Source organism: Brachypodium distachyon, chromosome 2 (assembly GCF_000005505.3).
Source record: "Brachypodium distachyon strain Bd21 chromosome 2, Brachypodium_distachyon_v3.0, whole genome shotgun sequence".
Lineage (NCBI taxonomy): Eukaryota > Viridiplantae > Streptophyta > Magnoliopsida > Poales > Poaceae > Brachypodium > Brachypodium distachyon.
In genome coordinates, this window is record NC_016132.3 from 8,380,738 (window position 1) to 8,398,252 (window position 17,515).

The following is a 17,515-nucleotide window of genomic DNA, read 5'->3' on the forward strand; positions in this document are numbered from 1 at the left end:
CGACACGACATGATGAGCTTGAATGGTATGAATGATTATCAGATTGAATCGTTGGACAGATTATATCATATACGAAATAAATATAAGAATGCAAATATGAACAGTACCTTGTGAAATGGATAGAGGTGTATGTGGCACGGTGTTTGCGCCATTGGTAGCTTCAGCTGAAGGTTGTTTATTTTCATTGGCTTCACGCCGTCTAGCCAGAATATTATCTCTATTACGTGCATAATATTCTCTATTCCTCAGATTCTCTAATTCCTTAGCTCGTTCTTACTCGCATGCACCAATAGTGTAGGTCAGAAACAATAGCGTTCATTACGGTAAATAACATGAGGCATTTAGTACTCGCCGGTGGCTGTTTACTTGCCCAAGTCAAATGTGCATAATAAAATCGATCCAGAATATGATGAAAATAAAATCGATCCACAAATGCAAAGTATCTCTTCAAGATGCAGAAGAAAAATGGAATATGTACCTCATATGTTAAGCTTAAAATATAAAAGAATGCAGTTATGAACACTACCTTGTGTAATGGATAGGGGTGTATGTGGCACAGTGTCTGTGCCATTGGTAACTACAGCTGAAGCTTGTTTATTTTCGTTGGCTTCACGCCGTCTAGCCAGAATATGATCTCTATTACGTGCATAATATTCTCTGTTCCTTTGATTCTTTAATTCCTTAGCTTGGTCTTAGTCACATGCACCAATATTGCAGGTCAGAAACAATACCGACTAAAATAATATGAGGCATTTAGTAGGTGCCAGTGGCCGTTACTTACCCAAGTCTCGGCCGTTGCTTATATCTTGGAATGGGGAGGGAGGCCCAATGCGTTTGCGAGATGACATGTTAATTGGTCTCTGTCATGTCACAGGCACATGGAAACTTTACTGTTAACATTAATACGCATGGTCTCATTCAGAAAAAGATTAGTTATAGGCATCCAACATGTCTCGACTCAAGAACGCAAAACATGCTATACACATGGTTCAGAAATCTAATTATCCACACGATGTGCTAACTTTTCAACGTCTGAAACTCAGCTATTGAATCTGAACCAGAATTTGCGAAAAGGGCAAAAACAGAGAAAGAGTAGTTGCCATGTCAATCACCTGATTCCCTGCAAAAATTCGGCCGGCCGATGAAAGTAGGACTGGGCGGCGGTAGCAGCCCGCGAGGCGCAGTGCGGGAGGAGACGTCGGCGGCGGCGCGAGGCGGCGAGGCGGCATGAGGGCGGCGGCGGCAGCCCTTGAGGAGCGGCGGTGCGGGACGAGACGTCGGCGGCGGCGCGAGGCAGCTAGGCGGAGTGAGGGCGGCGGCAGCAGACCTCGAGGCGCGGGGCGGGAGGAGACATCGGGGCGGGCGGCGGCACGGGGCGGGAGGAGACGTGGGCGGCGAGGCGGCAGGCAGACGGGCGACGTCAGGGCATGCGGGCGGCGATCGGTCTGCGGAGGCGGGGAAAAAGGAAACACCAGGAGGAAAAAGGAATAGATCGATTGACGAAGAGGTACATGGGGATCGGCCGATCGGGAGTTCGGACGCAGAGATGGATCGGACGTTAATTATTCGCTAAACGCACCCAGGAAAGAAATAATCCATGTTTAGTGAGTCTGATTGTGGGGTTATTGGTAGTCCGTGTACGTTTAGTGGGGTGGACGTTGGAATGAATATGTTGGTGCTTTTATAAGTAGTAGAGATTTTTGTGTTTGACTAACCAACTTTTGCATGCTTTTGTGTGTATTTTCTTACAACAGATCTATATAATCTATAAAGTTCATACACATTATTTTTATTAAATGTTTGCAAGCTTGACATGCAAGGTGTCCACATCATCATCCACCTCACTGCATCCACATCTCCACTAAAGTGCATTTAGTGTTTGCAAACTACACATGCAAGGTATCTACATCACCATACACAACATGCAATCCGATAATCAATTCATTTGGTGGCACCTTATACAATTCAATTTTTTATCACCTATAAGACTTTTCATCCACATCATGCACGCCATGCAACCCGACAATTAATTCATTCTGGTGGCATCTTATACAATTCAATTTTTTATCGCCTAATATTTTTCACCTAAAAATTTCACAAGTACTATGGTTGTACAATATTCATATTTCTTTTGCATTTGATCATTTTATTATCATCATATTTTTTTTGAATTTGATCATTTTATTATTATGTGTTCGTAACATCAATTTTGGCTACAAATATGCACATCATTCAACATCAATTCTACAAATACGCAAATAGAATTTTTCGCGACAACGCCCAGGGAATCACCTAGTTATAAAATAATTTCAGTACAGCACAGTTCAGCAATGCCAAACTGAGCCTTAGAAGGAAGAAAACGTATCGCTAAAAAAAGAATAAAAAAGTCCCCTAAAAAACGTTCCCCTAAAAAAACCGCTGGTGCGCAGCCACACAGCCACGGCGGTCGCACTAAAAAATTCAAGAGAAGTCTGGTCCGATTGCAGCAATATATTTTGTAATAACACGACAACAAAATTGCAATAAGGTTTGTAATAGGAACATATAGTATGTGGCATGGCACCAAAAGTAAAAGGAACTAGGTGATTCCCCGCACTTTGCCGCTAAAATCCTATTTGCATGTTTGCATTTAATGTTACGAACACGTAATAATAAAATGATCAAATGCAAAAGAAATATGAATATTATAGAAACCAACGAATTTATAAATTATATAGAAAAATATGGGTATTTAGTGAAAAAATTTGGTGAAAAGTTTTAGGTACTAAAAGGTTGAACCTAGAAGATGCCACCAAAATGGGTTGCTCGTGAAGTTCATGCTGTGGATGGTGAGGTGGATGATAATGTGAACACTTTGCATCTGTAGTTTACAAACATTAAATGCACCTTACTAAGGATGAGGATGGTGAGGTGAATGATGATGTTGACACCTTGCATGTTGAGCTTCCAAACATTAAATGCATTTTAGTGGGATCAACTTTATAGATTCTATAGATTATATGCAACAGCACGAGGAAGCATTTAGCCAAAATTACTCCACAATTCCAACTTCTTTTTGTGCAACTGCAAAACACAAAATTATGCAAATGCTTCATCAGATCACAACAATATCAATGATATAGTATTGAAATAAAAGCATCGGATGACATTTGTTTGTTTGGCAACAATGCAAGAATCTAAAAACTCATTGCAACAATATCAAAAGAAATACTCCCTACGTCTCATATTAAGTGATGAAATATTACATGTATCTAGACGGCTTTTGGGTATAAATACATCCATATTTGAGCAAATTTGAGTCACTTAATATGGGACGGAGGGAGTATATTGCAACCGACAAAATACTCATACCCAACATGACGTCTTCCACGCTTCACTTGGTTTGACTCCATCATAGTCCAAGCAGAGGGAGCTAACATGAACGAGGAGTTGTGTCGTCAAGGTGGCAGCACAAGGGGGCATCACTAGTGTCTCGCCGTACTCCGGCCAAGTGGAAGGCTGAGAATAAAGGGGACTTGCGACATGCATAGAAGAGAGAGGAGATAGTGAGGCAATGCCGGCAGTCGAGGGAGGGATTGGGAGGAGACAGGAGATGACACACGAGAGGCGAATAGAGTATTGTTTGAGAGAGGCGGCACTAAAACCTTGTATGGTACTTCCTCCGTTCCATAATTCTTGTCGAAATATTACATGTATCTAGACACTATTTAGTAATAGATACATCTACTTTTTAGCAAATATGAGACAAGAATCATGAAACGGATGGAGCAGGAACGACCACCATGGAGGTAGGGCTAGAAGAAAACCAAACTATTAAAAAAAACCAAAACAGAGAGAAATGCAAGTGAATGCTGATTGCCTCGGGGTGTCTCCAGCTCGGCGTTGAGTCTGGTTGGTTTGCTGGTTCACCAAAGATCGTTTCAATCGAAGCCTGCATTTCTCCAGCTAGCTGATTCAGCCGTGGTGGCAGAGGTGGAAATTGTTGGTTCATATTGGACGTGGGCTTCACGCCATCTATTTCCCGCTTAATTTCTGATGCTTCGATGTAAACAGGTTTTAGTTTAAATTCAAAACTAGCCACCCACGAGCGGGAAATGTTTCAGATTTTAATGTGTTAATGTTCTTGAATGAAAAGAGCAGTTCTAGATGCACGGATTAAACCTTAAGAAAATAACATATGTCTACATCAAAATCTCAAACACATATATATTACATGAAAACTCAGCGGTGCACCTCAAGTACTAGTACCAGTTCTGTAGACATATTTAGAAGATGATCAAGAATTGGCTAGGCCTCTTGAACATCAATATAAGCTTTAATTTGGACTCCATCGCGTCGGGCGGCCGGAAACAATACAAGGGGTACCAGTGGGGAGGCTTCACACTGATCCACGTCATCTGAATTCACGGTAGGTATATCCAGTGGCGGATCCATGTTGGTTAGGTTCAGATGAACCCACATAAATTATGGAAATACATTGAAATACAGTAGTATTTGTGAGAAAGAATGTGGAATATTTGATCAGAGTTTATAATGGGCTGCATCCACATATCTCTCGCTCTCGATCCGCCACTGCGTGAGGGGTGGAGGCGCTTTTGGGCGAGCGCAGCTGAGGGGCACTGGCGGAGGCAGTGCGGGGCATGCGCAGGAGGGGCGGAGGTGGTGCAAAGGGGCGCCGGCAGAGTTGGGGTCTGAGGATTTGTGCTGCCATCGCTGAGATGGACATACTTTACTCAATTCGAATTCTGGTACGAGGTGTTCGATTAAGATATGATTCAAAAGAATATATTGTGGGCAATATCAAAAAGTTACAGCACTCATTTTCTGTCCGACATTGTGGAACAAGGACTAATTTACCGAATGAGAAGCCTCTAGAAAAACGTGGCTAAAAATTATTTCAATCCAATCGTGGCTAAAAATGATTTCCACAATTTCAGTAAAAAACGTGTCTAAAACCGTGAAGCCTTTTTCAAATTGAGAACAACAAACAAAGGGAGCCAACATGAACGACGAGTTGTGTCGTCAAGATGACAACACAAGGGGGCATCACTAGTGTCTCACCGTACTCCGGCCAAGCAGAAGGCTGAGAATAAAGGGGACTTGCGACATGCGTAGAAGAGAGAGGAGATCGTGAGGCAATGCCGGCAGTCAAGGGAGGGATTGGGAGGAGACAGGAGATGACACACGAGAGGCGAATAGAGTATTGTTTGAGAGAGGCGGCACTAAAACCTTGGACGGTAGGAACGAACACCATGGAGGTAGGGCTAGAAGAAAACCAAACTATTAAAAAAAATCAAAACAGAGAGAAATGCAAGTGAATGCTGATTGCCTCGAGGTGTCTCCAGCTAGGCGTTGATGGTTTGCCAAAGATCGTTTCCATCAAAGCCTGCATTTCTCCAGCTAGCTGATTCAGCCGTGGTGGCAGAGGTGTAAACTGTTGGTTCATATTGGACGTGGACTTCACACCATCTATTTCCCGCTTAATTTCTGATGCTTCGATGTAAACAGGTTTCATATTTTAAATTCAAAACTAGCCACCCACGAGCGGGACATGTTTCAGATTTTAATGTGTTAATGTTCTTGAATGAAAAAAGAGCAGGTCTAGATGCACGGATTAAACCTTAAGAAAATAACATATGTCTACATCAAAATCTCAAAGGCATATATTACATGAAAACTCTGCGGTGCACCTCAAGTACTAGAACATGATCGAAGAATTGGATAGGCCTCTTGAACATCAATATAAGCTTTAATTTGGACTGATTGCACCCAATAAGGATTGGCCTGACCGGCTCCCGCGTGGCCATTTTCTTTACACTACTTTATATGAGAAATCATGGATGTTCTCAAAAACAAAACATGGATCGATTCAAGCAGGTTAAGGCCATGACACGTGAAAAATACTAAACTAAAAACATGTTTCGAATTATCATAGGCTGGCCTATGACTGAGAATGACAGTACGTGACGTCCATTGGCCACCCCGCTATTAGAAGCCATTTTCTTTACACTACTTTACAGTTTAGTAGACTTGTCCAAGGAGTCGCAATATCTGCTGAAAGAACACAGGGCACATGGTCATGCCGAACCTTATGTTCTGTACTTTCAGCCACTTCAAAGCGACCCTCTCCAACGTGCCCAGTGAAGAGTAACTGTAGACCCATTCACCACCATGAGGTTGCTCTAACCATGTAAGAGTGAAATTATAACCTACAATAATTTAAAGACCTCAGTTATAATCATCATATTTTTAGTGTATAAATTTCATCCTAAGTACTCCCTCCGTCCAACAAAGGATGTCTCAACTTTGACTAAATTTGAATGCATCTATACACTAAGTCATGTCTAGATACATCCAAATTTTGACAAGCTTGAGACATCTTTTGTTGGACAAAGGGAGTACTAAAAATAAGAAGATATATCAGTTCACTTTACCAAGATTCAGGAAGTTCCACTGTTTCAGATCTTAACAGCTAAAGTATAAAACGTGATGATGATCACTAAAGGCAGGAAATGTATTCTGATAATTCCATGCTCCTTTAGGACAGTCATTGCTGTCGCCATGACAATGTTGTGCATGGTCCTACATTCAATATAGTTCACTACTTCACTCAAGGATGAAACTGTCTAATATGCACGGCTAGGTCAAACGATGGCTGAACTTTAAGGAAATGTGCAATATTCTTGCTAGAAGACAAGCTGACAATGAAGGTGTATTTAGGTACCACATTTTGTCGTTTAAAGAACCATTTTCAGGTTAAGATGCAGTACCACTTCTAAACATAGCTATTCTCCAGATATCCAGCTTGGAAGCATGCAATATGATAACATAAAGAATCACATACACAAATGTAAAATATCAAGAACAAATTGTAAATATGTAAATATAATAACTATAGCATCGTATTCTAGTACTGTGTTGTACCAAAATAACACGAGAATTGGTGTTTGCATGTACCGCTAGATTCATGGTAAAATAAAAGTGAAAATCCTTCCATTTCATTCTTCAATGATAATTTCATGCCAACTAAAGATTCAGCCAGCATATGATACACACAACTAGAACTTTCCTCGTTCCCATTCCCTGAAAGCAACAGGCTTATAAGTTAAACTGATTTATAGGCATGAACAAGTACAAACTGCCATCCATCTATAGAATCTGAGACACTTGTATCACTAACCTGAGCTGTGCATATCTCTTCTACAGCAGTCCAGCTACAAGATGAATGAAAACCATAAAGAGAAAGGTTTAAACAAATGAGCTCAATGTAATCAATTTCACTTCCATACTTCGATATTACCAGCAAGTATTTGGACTATTACAAAAAACTTACCTCCCTAGCTTCATTGTGAAAGTTACCATGATGGACAATGGCATTTGCACTGGACGGTACTTTGTTCGCTCTGTTCGACTTTGGTGTCCTTTTTGCAGGCGAAACTGGAGTTTGATTCTGTATGACCACTCCTGGTATTGTCGCAGGAGACACCGGAGTTGTATAATTATCTGTATCATTCTTCTCAGCAAACAGACTCTTAAGCCTCAAAATCTCAGTTTCAAACTCCTTTTCTGCATGAAATAAAAAACAGAACAAACGTAAATAAACTGCAGCTAAATCAACTGGGTTAACGCCAAAAGATAAGGAAGATAGAAATAGATATGTCGGCAATCTACAAAGTATATGTACTTTTACGAGGACTGATGTGCCTCGTAAGTTCGGTGTTATTACTACACTTTGCCATACCTTTAAGTTTATCGAGGTCTAAAATAACCGTGAATTACATTACCTCGTTAAGGCTTAGGCAGTTGTATGTTTGCAGGATAATAATAAAGCACTGGAAAACGTACCGTAGCTCAGTAAGCACTTAATGATCATTAGAACTAAAGATAACGTGAAGCATATTTTGGAACACAGTAGAGAGTCATGGAGATATGAGATCAGTACGAGCAGAGGTACTATTTTGACACCATCAGCCCTCCGAGCACCACATGAAGGAACTAGAAACATAACTGCTGGTAGTTCGTTGTCAGACTTTTACTTGCACATAACCATTTATTATAATCCTACATTTTCAGAGATATAATCGCAGAATTAAGTAACTGATTCAAGGTTGCCATACAAGAAGTAACATAACCAGTACTTGTGCTTAGAGTAACTCCAACAAGGCCCTCATCCCACCCATCATAGTCAAATATGAGGAGAAACTCTGAAAACACATCTCCAACAAACTCCTCATCTCACCCCTCAATCCTCATTTCTGTCCACCCCTCATATCAACCACTTCACCCCTCGTATCTAGGGGCAAGCTGAGGGTTCCCCATCCTTGACACTGGCCATGATTAAGCACTCATCCATGCAATTTGGTGCTAATCCATGAAAAGGATTTGGGGTGTTTTAATGCTATAATTGTTTTTTAATCTACAATAATTACTGCTAATCATAGGTGTGTGTTAATCCATGCTAATTTAGTGCTGATTGTTTTGTATAATTAGGTTTTATTTTACTTGTAGTTACTAACTGTGATGTTGGTTGGTGTTTTGGAGGTGGGTCAGTATCATTAGCATGCTTAACTGTATTACAAATATGTTGTTAATTACAATATATTATTAAAAGTGAAGAAAAAAAAAGTTGTAGGAGAGGGATGAGATATGAAGAGTTCTCATTTTTAGGGAGACCCCTCATGAGGATACCTTTTTGGTGAAATATGAGGGCTTTGGTGGAGATGCTCTTAGACCATTCAAATACTTGGATACTTGAGTTGCCTCTAATTCTGATACAAAATAAGATAAATGTTGATCTAACAGGATGTTAATTACTACATACCCATGGCCAGTCATGAGTACCACTCTCACCTGTACCAGTCTCACAAATGCGTGATTTACGCCGGCACAACATCGATGTCTATTTTCTAAAATTCAAGCATTAACATGACCAAATGATAAAGGGAGGAGGACTGGAAATTACACAAGGAAGCTTACCCTTCCTAGTCTCATCGACTAAAAGTGTTTGGGTCTCTGCAAGCTGCTGCTCCCTATCCACTAAAAGTATCCGCGTCTCCGCGAGCTGCTTCTCTTTGTTGATCCTGGCATCGACAAATCAACAAGCAACGTCGCAGGCGTCATTCCCCCAAAAATAATATGGAAACCCAAATCAGCATGCACGACACAAGCATACGATCTTACAGCTCGTCACGGAGGCGGTCGTTCTCGTCCCGGAGGTTCTGGACCTCGCCTGCCATCTTCTTCAGCTCTGCATCAGGCAAATCGCAAAATCAAAATAAATAAATAAACATCTCCAGCCGGAAAACATGGAATCCCCTTTGTTTTACCTTCCAACATCTCGGGCTCCCGCTTCCGCTCCGTCCCATCGTCGTCGAGCAGCTTCCGCTTCTGCACGCAACGAACCGGCGGCGCAAAAGAAGAAATTTGATAAGGAAGCGATGGATAGATCCATTACCACGGCTAGGGTAGAGAAGGAGGAGGGGTTAGGGGGCGGTACCTTGAGGCCGGTGTACTTTTTGTGGAGCTTGACGTTGAGGTTCTCCATCCGCGCGGGAGAGGATTCCAGAAGCTTCTGGAAGCAGGAGAAGAGGGGGCGGCGAGATGCAGAGGAGAGGAGGCGGAGGTTGCGGGGGGAGAGAATTTTTGGGGAAATTTTGAAACCCGCGGGCTCCTCTTGTGGTTTTTTTCGGTCGAAGTGTTTTACTCCAGTATTCAGGAAATCAGGAATTGCATGTTGGTTTTCCCAGCCATACGCTGCCACAGTGATACGCTGCCACAGTGATAGTATCACTGATCTCGGGACTCCGAGTCTCTCGGAACAAACTTTTCATAATGTATTGGTGTATCATTCCTCAGATCCAGCATGTCGCTAGCGAGGTAAATGGGTGCGAGCCCATTTGTATATCAGTGTAGACCTGACCAGGTTGGTCTAAACTCGGCCAAACCTCCCGGTGACCGTGGTGGCATCTGTACCCACGATGTGAACCACACACGTGCTCCTACTTTTCTTAATCCCTCTTTGCAATGCAACGTGATTAGCTCTCTCTCTCCTCTTTACTTTTCCTTCCTCTCTCTCCTCCGCCTCCTTTCTTTTCTCTCTCCCAGCTGCCTATGCTCCTAGATCCTTTCTCCACGCGCAGGCATAGACAGCCATGAACTCTTCTCCCCCGTCGGTTTCTTCTCCTCCTCATGCCCCGCCCCATCCTCGCATCGATCTGGTACCACGCCGGCCTCTCTCCTCCTCGTACCCGGCCCCATCCTCTGCCCCACCCCGTCCGCAGCCGCGACGGGGCGCGTTCGGAGCATCGAGAATGTAGCGGTGAACTATGTGGAAACATATCGTGTCCCTTTTATATTTTTATATACACACACATTTATGTTGCGGTAGATTTCTGTGATGACATAATTCTCAAACAGGTTGGTTGGTAAAGTTCAAGTTGTAGCAGTCATGTACGCGCATCTATGTATCATTTGTTTCCCACAACACGTCATGTAAATGACGAGGGGAATTGTTGGACTAGCCCACAGCTTGCTTCTTGTCTTGCATATGCTCCTATCATTGTAAAGGAGGAACCAAGGGAGGAAGGAGAAAGGTGATGGTGAGTGTTATCGACGGCCGTCTGGGGATCACATGGAAATGAGATGCACCGGGAATTTTAGTCGGAGAGAGAGGCTTATCCCCACAGCCAAAGCATTGCTTCCGTCGACATGAAGACACATCACCGCTAGTGTCTGTGAGCATCGACGTAGACCGATTTAGTCCATAACTTCTTAAACGAAGCAACGGGGCTTGGCTTCCTTCTGGAACCGTCCGGAGTCGCTAGCTAGCCTGCGCATCGTTGCTTGGTTCCAGCAACGTGGGATGCATTACCTCACATTTGCAGACTTTGCTAGTCGATCCACGCGTGTGTGATAAGACAACACACTAAACAAGAGATAATGCAACTCTTTTGGTGGCTTGGTTTCTCGTGGTAGAATCAGCCCACGCAAGTTCAAGTTCTAAACTTGACGTATGGGTGTCACGGTTTCCTGGATATTTCATGATTTAACCGGCGCTATTCTTTCAGTGGTAGGTGAAGCGAGGCGTTAGCGGTGACTTCGTCAGTCTCTCAAGATCTGCCGGTTCAGTCTTTTGAAGGTGCTCACAGGGGTAGAGTGTGCGTGTGTGCGTTCATAGGGGTGAGTGTACGTACGTGTTGTGAGCGTCTGTGTTTGTATTATGTTCCTCGGAAAAAATAGCTATAATAAATGGAATCCTAATAATGGGACGACCTCTTTACTTACTACTTTATGTGCTTTTTAATTATTCCTTGATGCAGTTGCGAAATCCGCACTATTCCACACTTTATTCTTAACTTTTTTATCGTACCATTCCATTATGAAATCTCTTTTTGAAGATTAAGAAAGATCTGAAATAACTTGAAATATATAATAATTTTTTTGACCGGGAAATATATAATAATTGTTCCGAGGGATCAATAAAAATACAATTAATTAAATAGGATTCCTTTTTTGTTTTTCTTTCGACTGGTTAGTCTTTTTAAAAGTAAAAAGGGGTGGAGTAAAATTTATCTCTTCATGTTCTTAGCATGTATTGAATCTGTTTAGTAAAGACTCTAATTCTATTTTATATAGCATGCAGTTACATGTATAGCGCTAATAGCAGTTCATATACTAATGTGTCCACACAATGTTTTCCACATCCGTGATATACCGGACAGATTCCATGTGCTTGCTAGCTTAGATCAAATATAAGCACATCTATGTGCATTCCACTGACTTGCAAGATATATACGCCGGTCCTGAATTTTTCGTGTCAATACCGGCATATAATTAAAGGGGGTGCTCTTTACAATGCACCGCCAGATGGTTATTGAGTCACTAATATGAATATCTTGTGTTTTCCTGTGTGCCGTGCAATTCCTCACGGAGAGGACTTATATTCATGTCGGCCGACAGGAATATAGGTTGCTTGGTTATATCAGTTTGTGGTAGTGCTTGGTTATAAAAAGGGGCTACCCAGTGAGCCTCAGTGAGCCTCTTCTGTATGTCAGAGCAAGGCACAAGCAAATTCGTACCAAAGATATCCTTCTTTTCGACATAAAATTCGTACTTAGTGAGTCAAGCGAAAGGGGCGTATGTGCCTGTGTGTCACCTGCAATCCTACATGTAACAAAAGATTCCATGGGGGCTGGTTGGGTCCGGTGGCCGTGGGGATGAGATGCACTGGGAGTTGGAGGTTCAGAGCGAAGTTACGAGCTAGCTATTCAGCATGCGCGTACCGTCCTCTGCTATAATCCGTCATGTCCATCGCCGATGCTGATGCACAACGATGTTTGGCACAACTCGACGACGAGAACATTGCACTTAGCTAGGTGCGCCAAAGCGCTTCTACGTAGTCAGGTGTAGCGACGATGGTCGGATATTCAGTGCTCTCACCTCTTAAGTGCTATCGTGGTACCAGCTTAAGGTAGCACCTCTAAACAGTTTCAATTTTTTTGAAATAAATTAGTGAATTCATGAAATATGTGTCTATGTTGCCATAAAATTTTCATTCCAAATTCATTGTACACGGAGAAAAACAAAAAGGGATGGGAGCACAGGATGCCACCAAAACTAGACTACCACGAGCAGGACATGTTTCAGATTTTAACGTTTTATTTTTCTTGAAGACAAAAAGAAAGCAAGTCTACTCGCATGGAGAATTGCTTGTGCATATCCTCAATTTTTTAGGGATTATACCTTAATAAAGTAATATAATTTGTATATACATTAAAATCTCAAGCACATCTATTGGATGAAAACTCTAAGGCACATCTCCTCTTCAAGTACTGATTCTCTGAACGTATTTAGAACAAGATAAGAGATTGGCTAGTGCTCTCGAACACGAATACAAGCTTTGGACTAGATTGCACATAGTAAGAGAGTGATGATCCTCCACGATCCATGTTAGAGGAAAGTGGAGAAAGCCCTCTTAACTTGATGATGCTTGTTTCTTGGGAAATTAGTAATGAGAGGAATCCACAAGTCATCCGACAAACAATTTTTACGCCCACCACCATCATTGTCAGATCAAGAGAAAGAAACCGGCTTTTAGACCATTGCATGGGGGGTCTTTGTTGTTGTTGTTTTGGCAAAAAAAAAATACATATGTTTATTCTTAAGAAAACTCGAGCACCAAATTTCTCTTTTGAGCAAGCCACAATTGAGATTCCAACTGGAATATATTCCACAATTGATTATTTATCCTGGCTATACCCCTGCTCAGATCGTGATCTGTTGACGGCCTTCACACCACCGGTCTATGGCGTTACTCGTAATTGTTTTTGTGCGGGCAGCACATTGTCACCAAATTATCCGCCCACAGAGCATAACACGTTTCAGATTTGCAAAGAAAAAAAAACATTCCAAAGGGACGATGGTGTCCATTGAGAGTTGGAGTTGGAGATTTCCCTCGCGGCTCAATGTAGGTCTCAAACTAAACGAGGAACTCGGTGTTACACGTACACATGTATCAGCACATCAGGGACATGTCAGTTTCATTGGCTGAAAACCAAAATGATGTCTCTGAAAGAATAGGGGTGTCGTAGCACGGGACTTTGACACCGGGATGTGCGGGCACCCCCTTTTTGGTTCGGCAGTGGGCGACGGGATCGCTCCGGCGATCGCCGGCGGGGCCAATGTGAAGCGCGCCAACACAAAATGAACACGAGCGTGCGTTTTTACCCAGGTTCGGGCCACCCGGAGGTGTAAAACTCTACATTCTGCTTGTCTGAGCTTGTATTGACAGGAGAACAAGTGCTTACAGGTCGCCGGGGGGAGCCCCCGGGTGCTCTCTTTTTGGCTAAGTGTCTTTTGCTGCTTTGGGCTACTGCTAGCGTGGTACTACCAGTTGGTCCAGCGAACCCTTTGACCGTTGGCGGGGGTCCTCCTTTTATAGCCAAGGGGATACCACAGGTGCCACGGTGCATGGTTTACAAGTGGCGAGCAGGGAGTTTGGGCAGCTCCTCCTCGGTGCGCTGGCATACATGCAAGAATACTAGCCCTGTCACTAGGGGTCTAAAGGTCTAAAAACTACTCTTGAGCAGTCACTGTTTGCTTGACTTGACGGGAAATCCCCTTTCTGTCGATTCATTAAATGCGCCGTGCGCCTCACTCCTTGTCCTCACGAATCCTGCGCACAGGTTGCCTGCCGCGCGCCCACGTGGCGTCGCTGTTCTGCTTGCTCGGTCCCGCTCTCGTAACAGAAACCTACGTCCGGGAACGCCCCTCCCGGCGAGTAGCTTCCCGGGAGGCGCCCAAGCGGGAATTTTCCCCCGAAGCCCCGCTAGCCCTGCCGGGCTGGTAGCTTGCCGGGCAGCTTGTACACTGCCGCCCGAGGTGTGATCCTCCCGGGGAGCAGGCGAGGCGACCCACACGTTGTGCAGCAGTGGTACCCCGGGTGCCACAGGTGCGACAAGGGGCGACATATAAGGGACATATCGGTTTCACCCTTCCCGGTGGGTATTGATAGTGAAACATGGAAATTTAGTTCAGTTCTCCCAGAATCCCCCTCAATCCCTGCTGGGATCGCTCGAAACGAACAGGGCCTAAAGAGTTAACCTGCAGCAATGAATCTTGTTTACGTGACAAGCAAGAGTTCCAGCGCCTGGAATGGCCGGAAGTTGGGCCGGAACTTCTGGCCACTAAGATTTGGATCAGAAGCCAACAAACTCCACCTTAAGACAAATTCCTTCTTATAGTAAATTCCTCCTTGTAGCATTAACAGCAACAACTCCTGAAACAAAGAAAACACTTTCGACGCCAACAGCCACTAGGGGCTAAACAGTTATACCAATTAAGTTTGAGCATAACTCAAACTTAGTAATAGGAACAGACTTTGTCATCATATCAGCAGGATTATCATGAGTGCTGATCTTGCATACCTTCAATTTATCTTCTGCAACAATGTCGCGAACAAAATGGTACTTGACATCACTATGCTTGGTTCTCTCATGGAGCATCTGATCCTTAGTAAGGTAAATAGCACTTTGACTGTCACAAAACAGGTTAATGCAAGAAATATCTTGACAAAACTCAACATATAAACCCTTCAACCAAACAGATCCTTTGCAAGCTTCAGCAATGGCCATATATTCTGCTTCGGTTGTAGATTGAGCAACAACTGGTTGCAGCGTTGCCTTCCAACTCACAGCACATTCTACCGTGAACACATAACCTGTGAGGGATCTCCTCTTATCCAAGTCGGCAGCAAAATCGAAATCCACAAAGCCAGCGAGTCCCTCATCAGTCTTGCCAAACTTCAAGCAAGCATTGGCTGTGCTATGAAGATACCTGAAAATCCACTGAATAACTTTCCAATGTTCTTTACCGGGATTAGCCATGTAACAACTGACCAAACTCATATCATATGATAAATCAGGACATGAACAAACCATGGCATACATCAAGGAACCAACAGCACTAGAATAGGGAACTCGTGACATATACTCAATATCTTCATCAGAAGTAGGACATTGCAACGCTGACAACTTGAAATGAGAAGCAATAGGAGTACTAACACACTTTGCATCATGCATATTAAAACGGTGAAGTACTTTCTCAATGTAACTTTGTTGACTAAGAAATAGCAACCTATATTTTCTGTCCCTTTTAGTTTCCATACCTAGGATTTTCTTAGCAGCCCCAAGATCCTTCATCTCAAATTCACTACTTAGTTGTGCCTTCAAAGTAGTGATTACTTTCATGCACTTGGCAGTAATTAACATATCATCAAAATATAACAGCAAGTATATAGGTGATCCATCAACAAATTTAATGTAGACACAACTGTCATACTGAGATCTACTAAGCCACGTGAGATCATAAATGAATCAAACCTTTTATATCGCCGTCTAGGAGATTGCTTCAAACCATAAAGGGACTTCTTCAACTTACACACAAACTCCTCTTTACCAGGAACTATGAACCCTTCAGGTTGGTCCATGTATATTTCCTCCTCAAGCTCTTCATGCAAAAAAGCAGTCTTCACATCTACTGCTCAAGCTCAAGATCATGCATAGCAACAATACCAAAGAAAGTACGGATGGAACTATGCTTTATCACCGGAGAGAACACATCATTATAATCAATACCTGATATTTGACTGAAACCTTTTGCCACTAACCTTGCCTTAAACCTCATAGGCTCATTAGGAGACAAACTCTCATTTTTTTTTAAAATCCACTTGCAGCGAACGGTCTTCTTTTGTTTAGGCAAGGGCACAACATCCCGCCATTCTTCTCAAGAGATTGCATCTCCTCTTGCATAACAGACAACCACTTCACACGGTCGCATGAAAAAACATCTTCATTATATGTGGCCGGTTCACTATCAAACTCCACCTGTTCTGCACAGCTCAAAGCATAATAAACAAGATCACACTATTCAATTAAACGTGGGCGTGAACCTTTATTCCTTTTTGGGCGGTCAGCTGCAATAGACCGTGTGGGTTGCTGCAAAATAGGTGGTGAGGGTGGAACAATATCATCATTATTGTCATCATTGTTCCCATCATCATTACCATTATCAACCTGAGCATCATCGTTGTAAACAATTTCATCAACATGCTCCACCTGCACTTTAAGTCTCTCCTCTTCAATGCGAGAGGCATCAGTGGATAAAGTATCATGATACATAACTTTTTCATTAAAGACAACATTCCTGCTCAGTTAAATCTTTTTAGTTTCAGGATTACACAACCTGAAAGCTTTAACTCCAGAACCATAGCCAAGAAAAATGCACTTAACAGCTCTAGAATCTAGCTTTCCATTATCAACGTGAGCATAAGCGGTGCAACCAAAAACTCTCAACTGTGGATAATCAGCAGGTTTACCAGACCGTATCTCAATGGGAGTTTTCTGGTCAAGTGGAATAGAAGGTGACCTGTTTATGAGGTAGCATGCGGTGGAAGCTGCCTCAGTCCAAAAACGTCTGCCCAAACCTGCATTGGACATCATGCAACGGGCCCTCGATATGATGGTTCTGTTCATGCGCTCAGCCACGCCATTTTGTTGTAGAGTACGGGCAACCGTGTAGTGCCTAACAACACCATCATTGCTGCAAAACTCCTCAAACTCATCAGAAACAAATTCACCACCATTATCAGTACGCAAAATTTTTACCTTTCTTTCAGTTTGCTTTTCTACCATAGCTTTCCACTTCTTGAACGCACCAAAAACATCAGATTTGTGTTTCAGAAAATAAGGCCAAACTTTTCTTGAGTAATCATCAATAATAGTAAGCATGTAATTAGCACCACCAATAGAAGTTTTACGGGAGGGTCCCCAAACATCAGCATGCACATAATCTAATATGCCTTTGGTGGTATGAACGGAAGAAATGAACTTAACCCTTTTGTGCTTACCATAAACGCAGTGCTCACAAAACTCAAGTTTACTCAAGTTGCAGCCATCGATCAGCTCTCTCTTGATCAACTCTGTCATCCCATGCTCACTCATATGCCCAAGACGCATAT

General features: G+C 42.8%; 1 protein-coding gene across 1 annotated transcript; it reads right to left on the reverse strand.

The window, feature by feature from the left end:
• Positions 1-5,641: 5,641 nt before the first annotated feature.
• Positions 5,642-9,722, reverse strand: LOC100828787. Its single transcript, XM_003566867.4, has 8 exons — positions 9,497-9,722; positions 9,327-9,387; positions 9,181-9,247; positions 8,977-9,080; positions 7,334-7,566; positions 7,181-7,214; positions 6,958-7,083; positions 5,642-6,209 (listed from the first exon to the last, which is right to left on the reverse strand). The coding sequence occupies exons 1-8, from the start codon at positions 9,542-9,544 to the stop codon at positions 6,022-6,024; spliced, it is 861 nt and encodes a 286-aa protein (XP_003566915.1). The 5' UTR covers positions 9,545-9,722; the 3' UTR covers positions 5,642-6,021.
• Between the last annotated feature and the right edge of the window lie 7,793 nt (positions 9,723-17,515).

What these genes read in the sequence shown, in the direction of transcription:
- LOC100828787 (XM_003566867.4), bottom strand. Translation starts at nt 9,544, where the DNA reads ATGGAGAACCTCAACGTCAAGCTCCACAAAAAGTACACCGGCCTCAAG. An exon ending in GGAGCCCGAGATGTTGGAAG is followed by an intron (nt 9,248 to 9,326) that starts GTAAAACAAAGG and finishes TGCCTGATGCAG; the next exon opens with AGCTGAAGAAGATGGCAGGC. An exon ending in GACCGCCTCCGTGACGAGCT is followed by an intron (nt 9,081 to 9,180) that starts GTAAGATCGTAT and finishes TGTCGATGCCAG; the next exon opens with GATCAACAAAGAGAAGCAGC.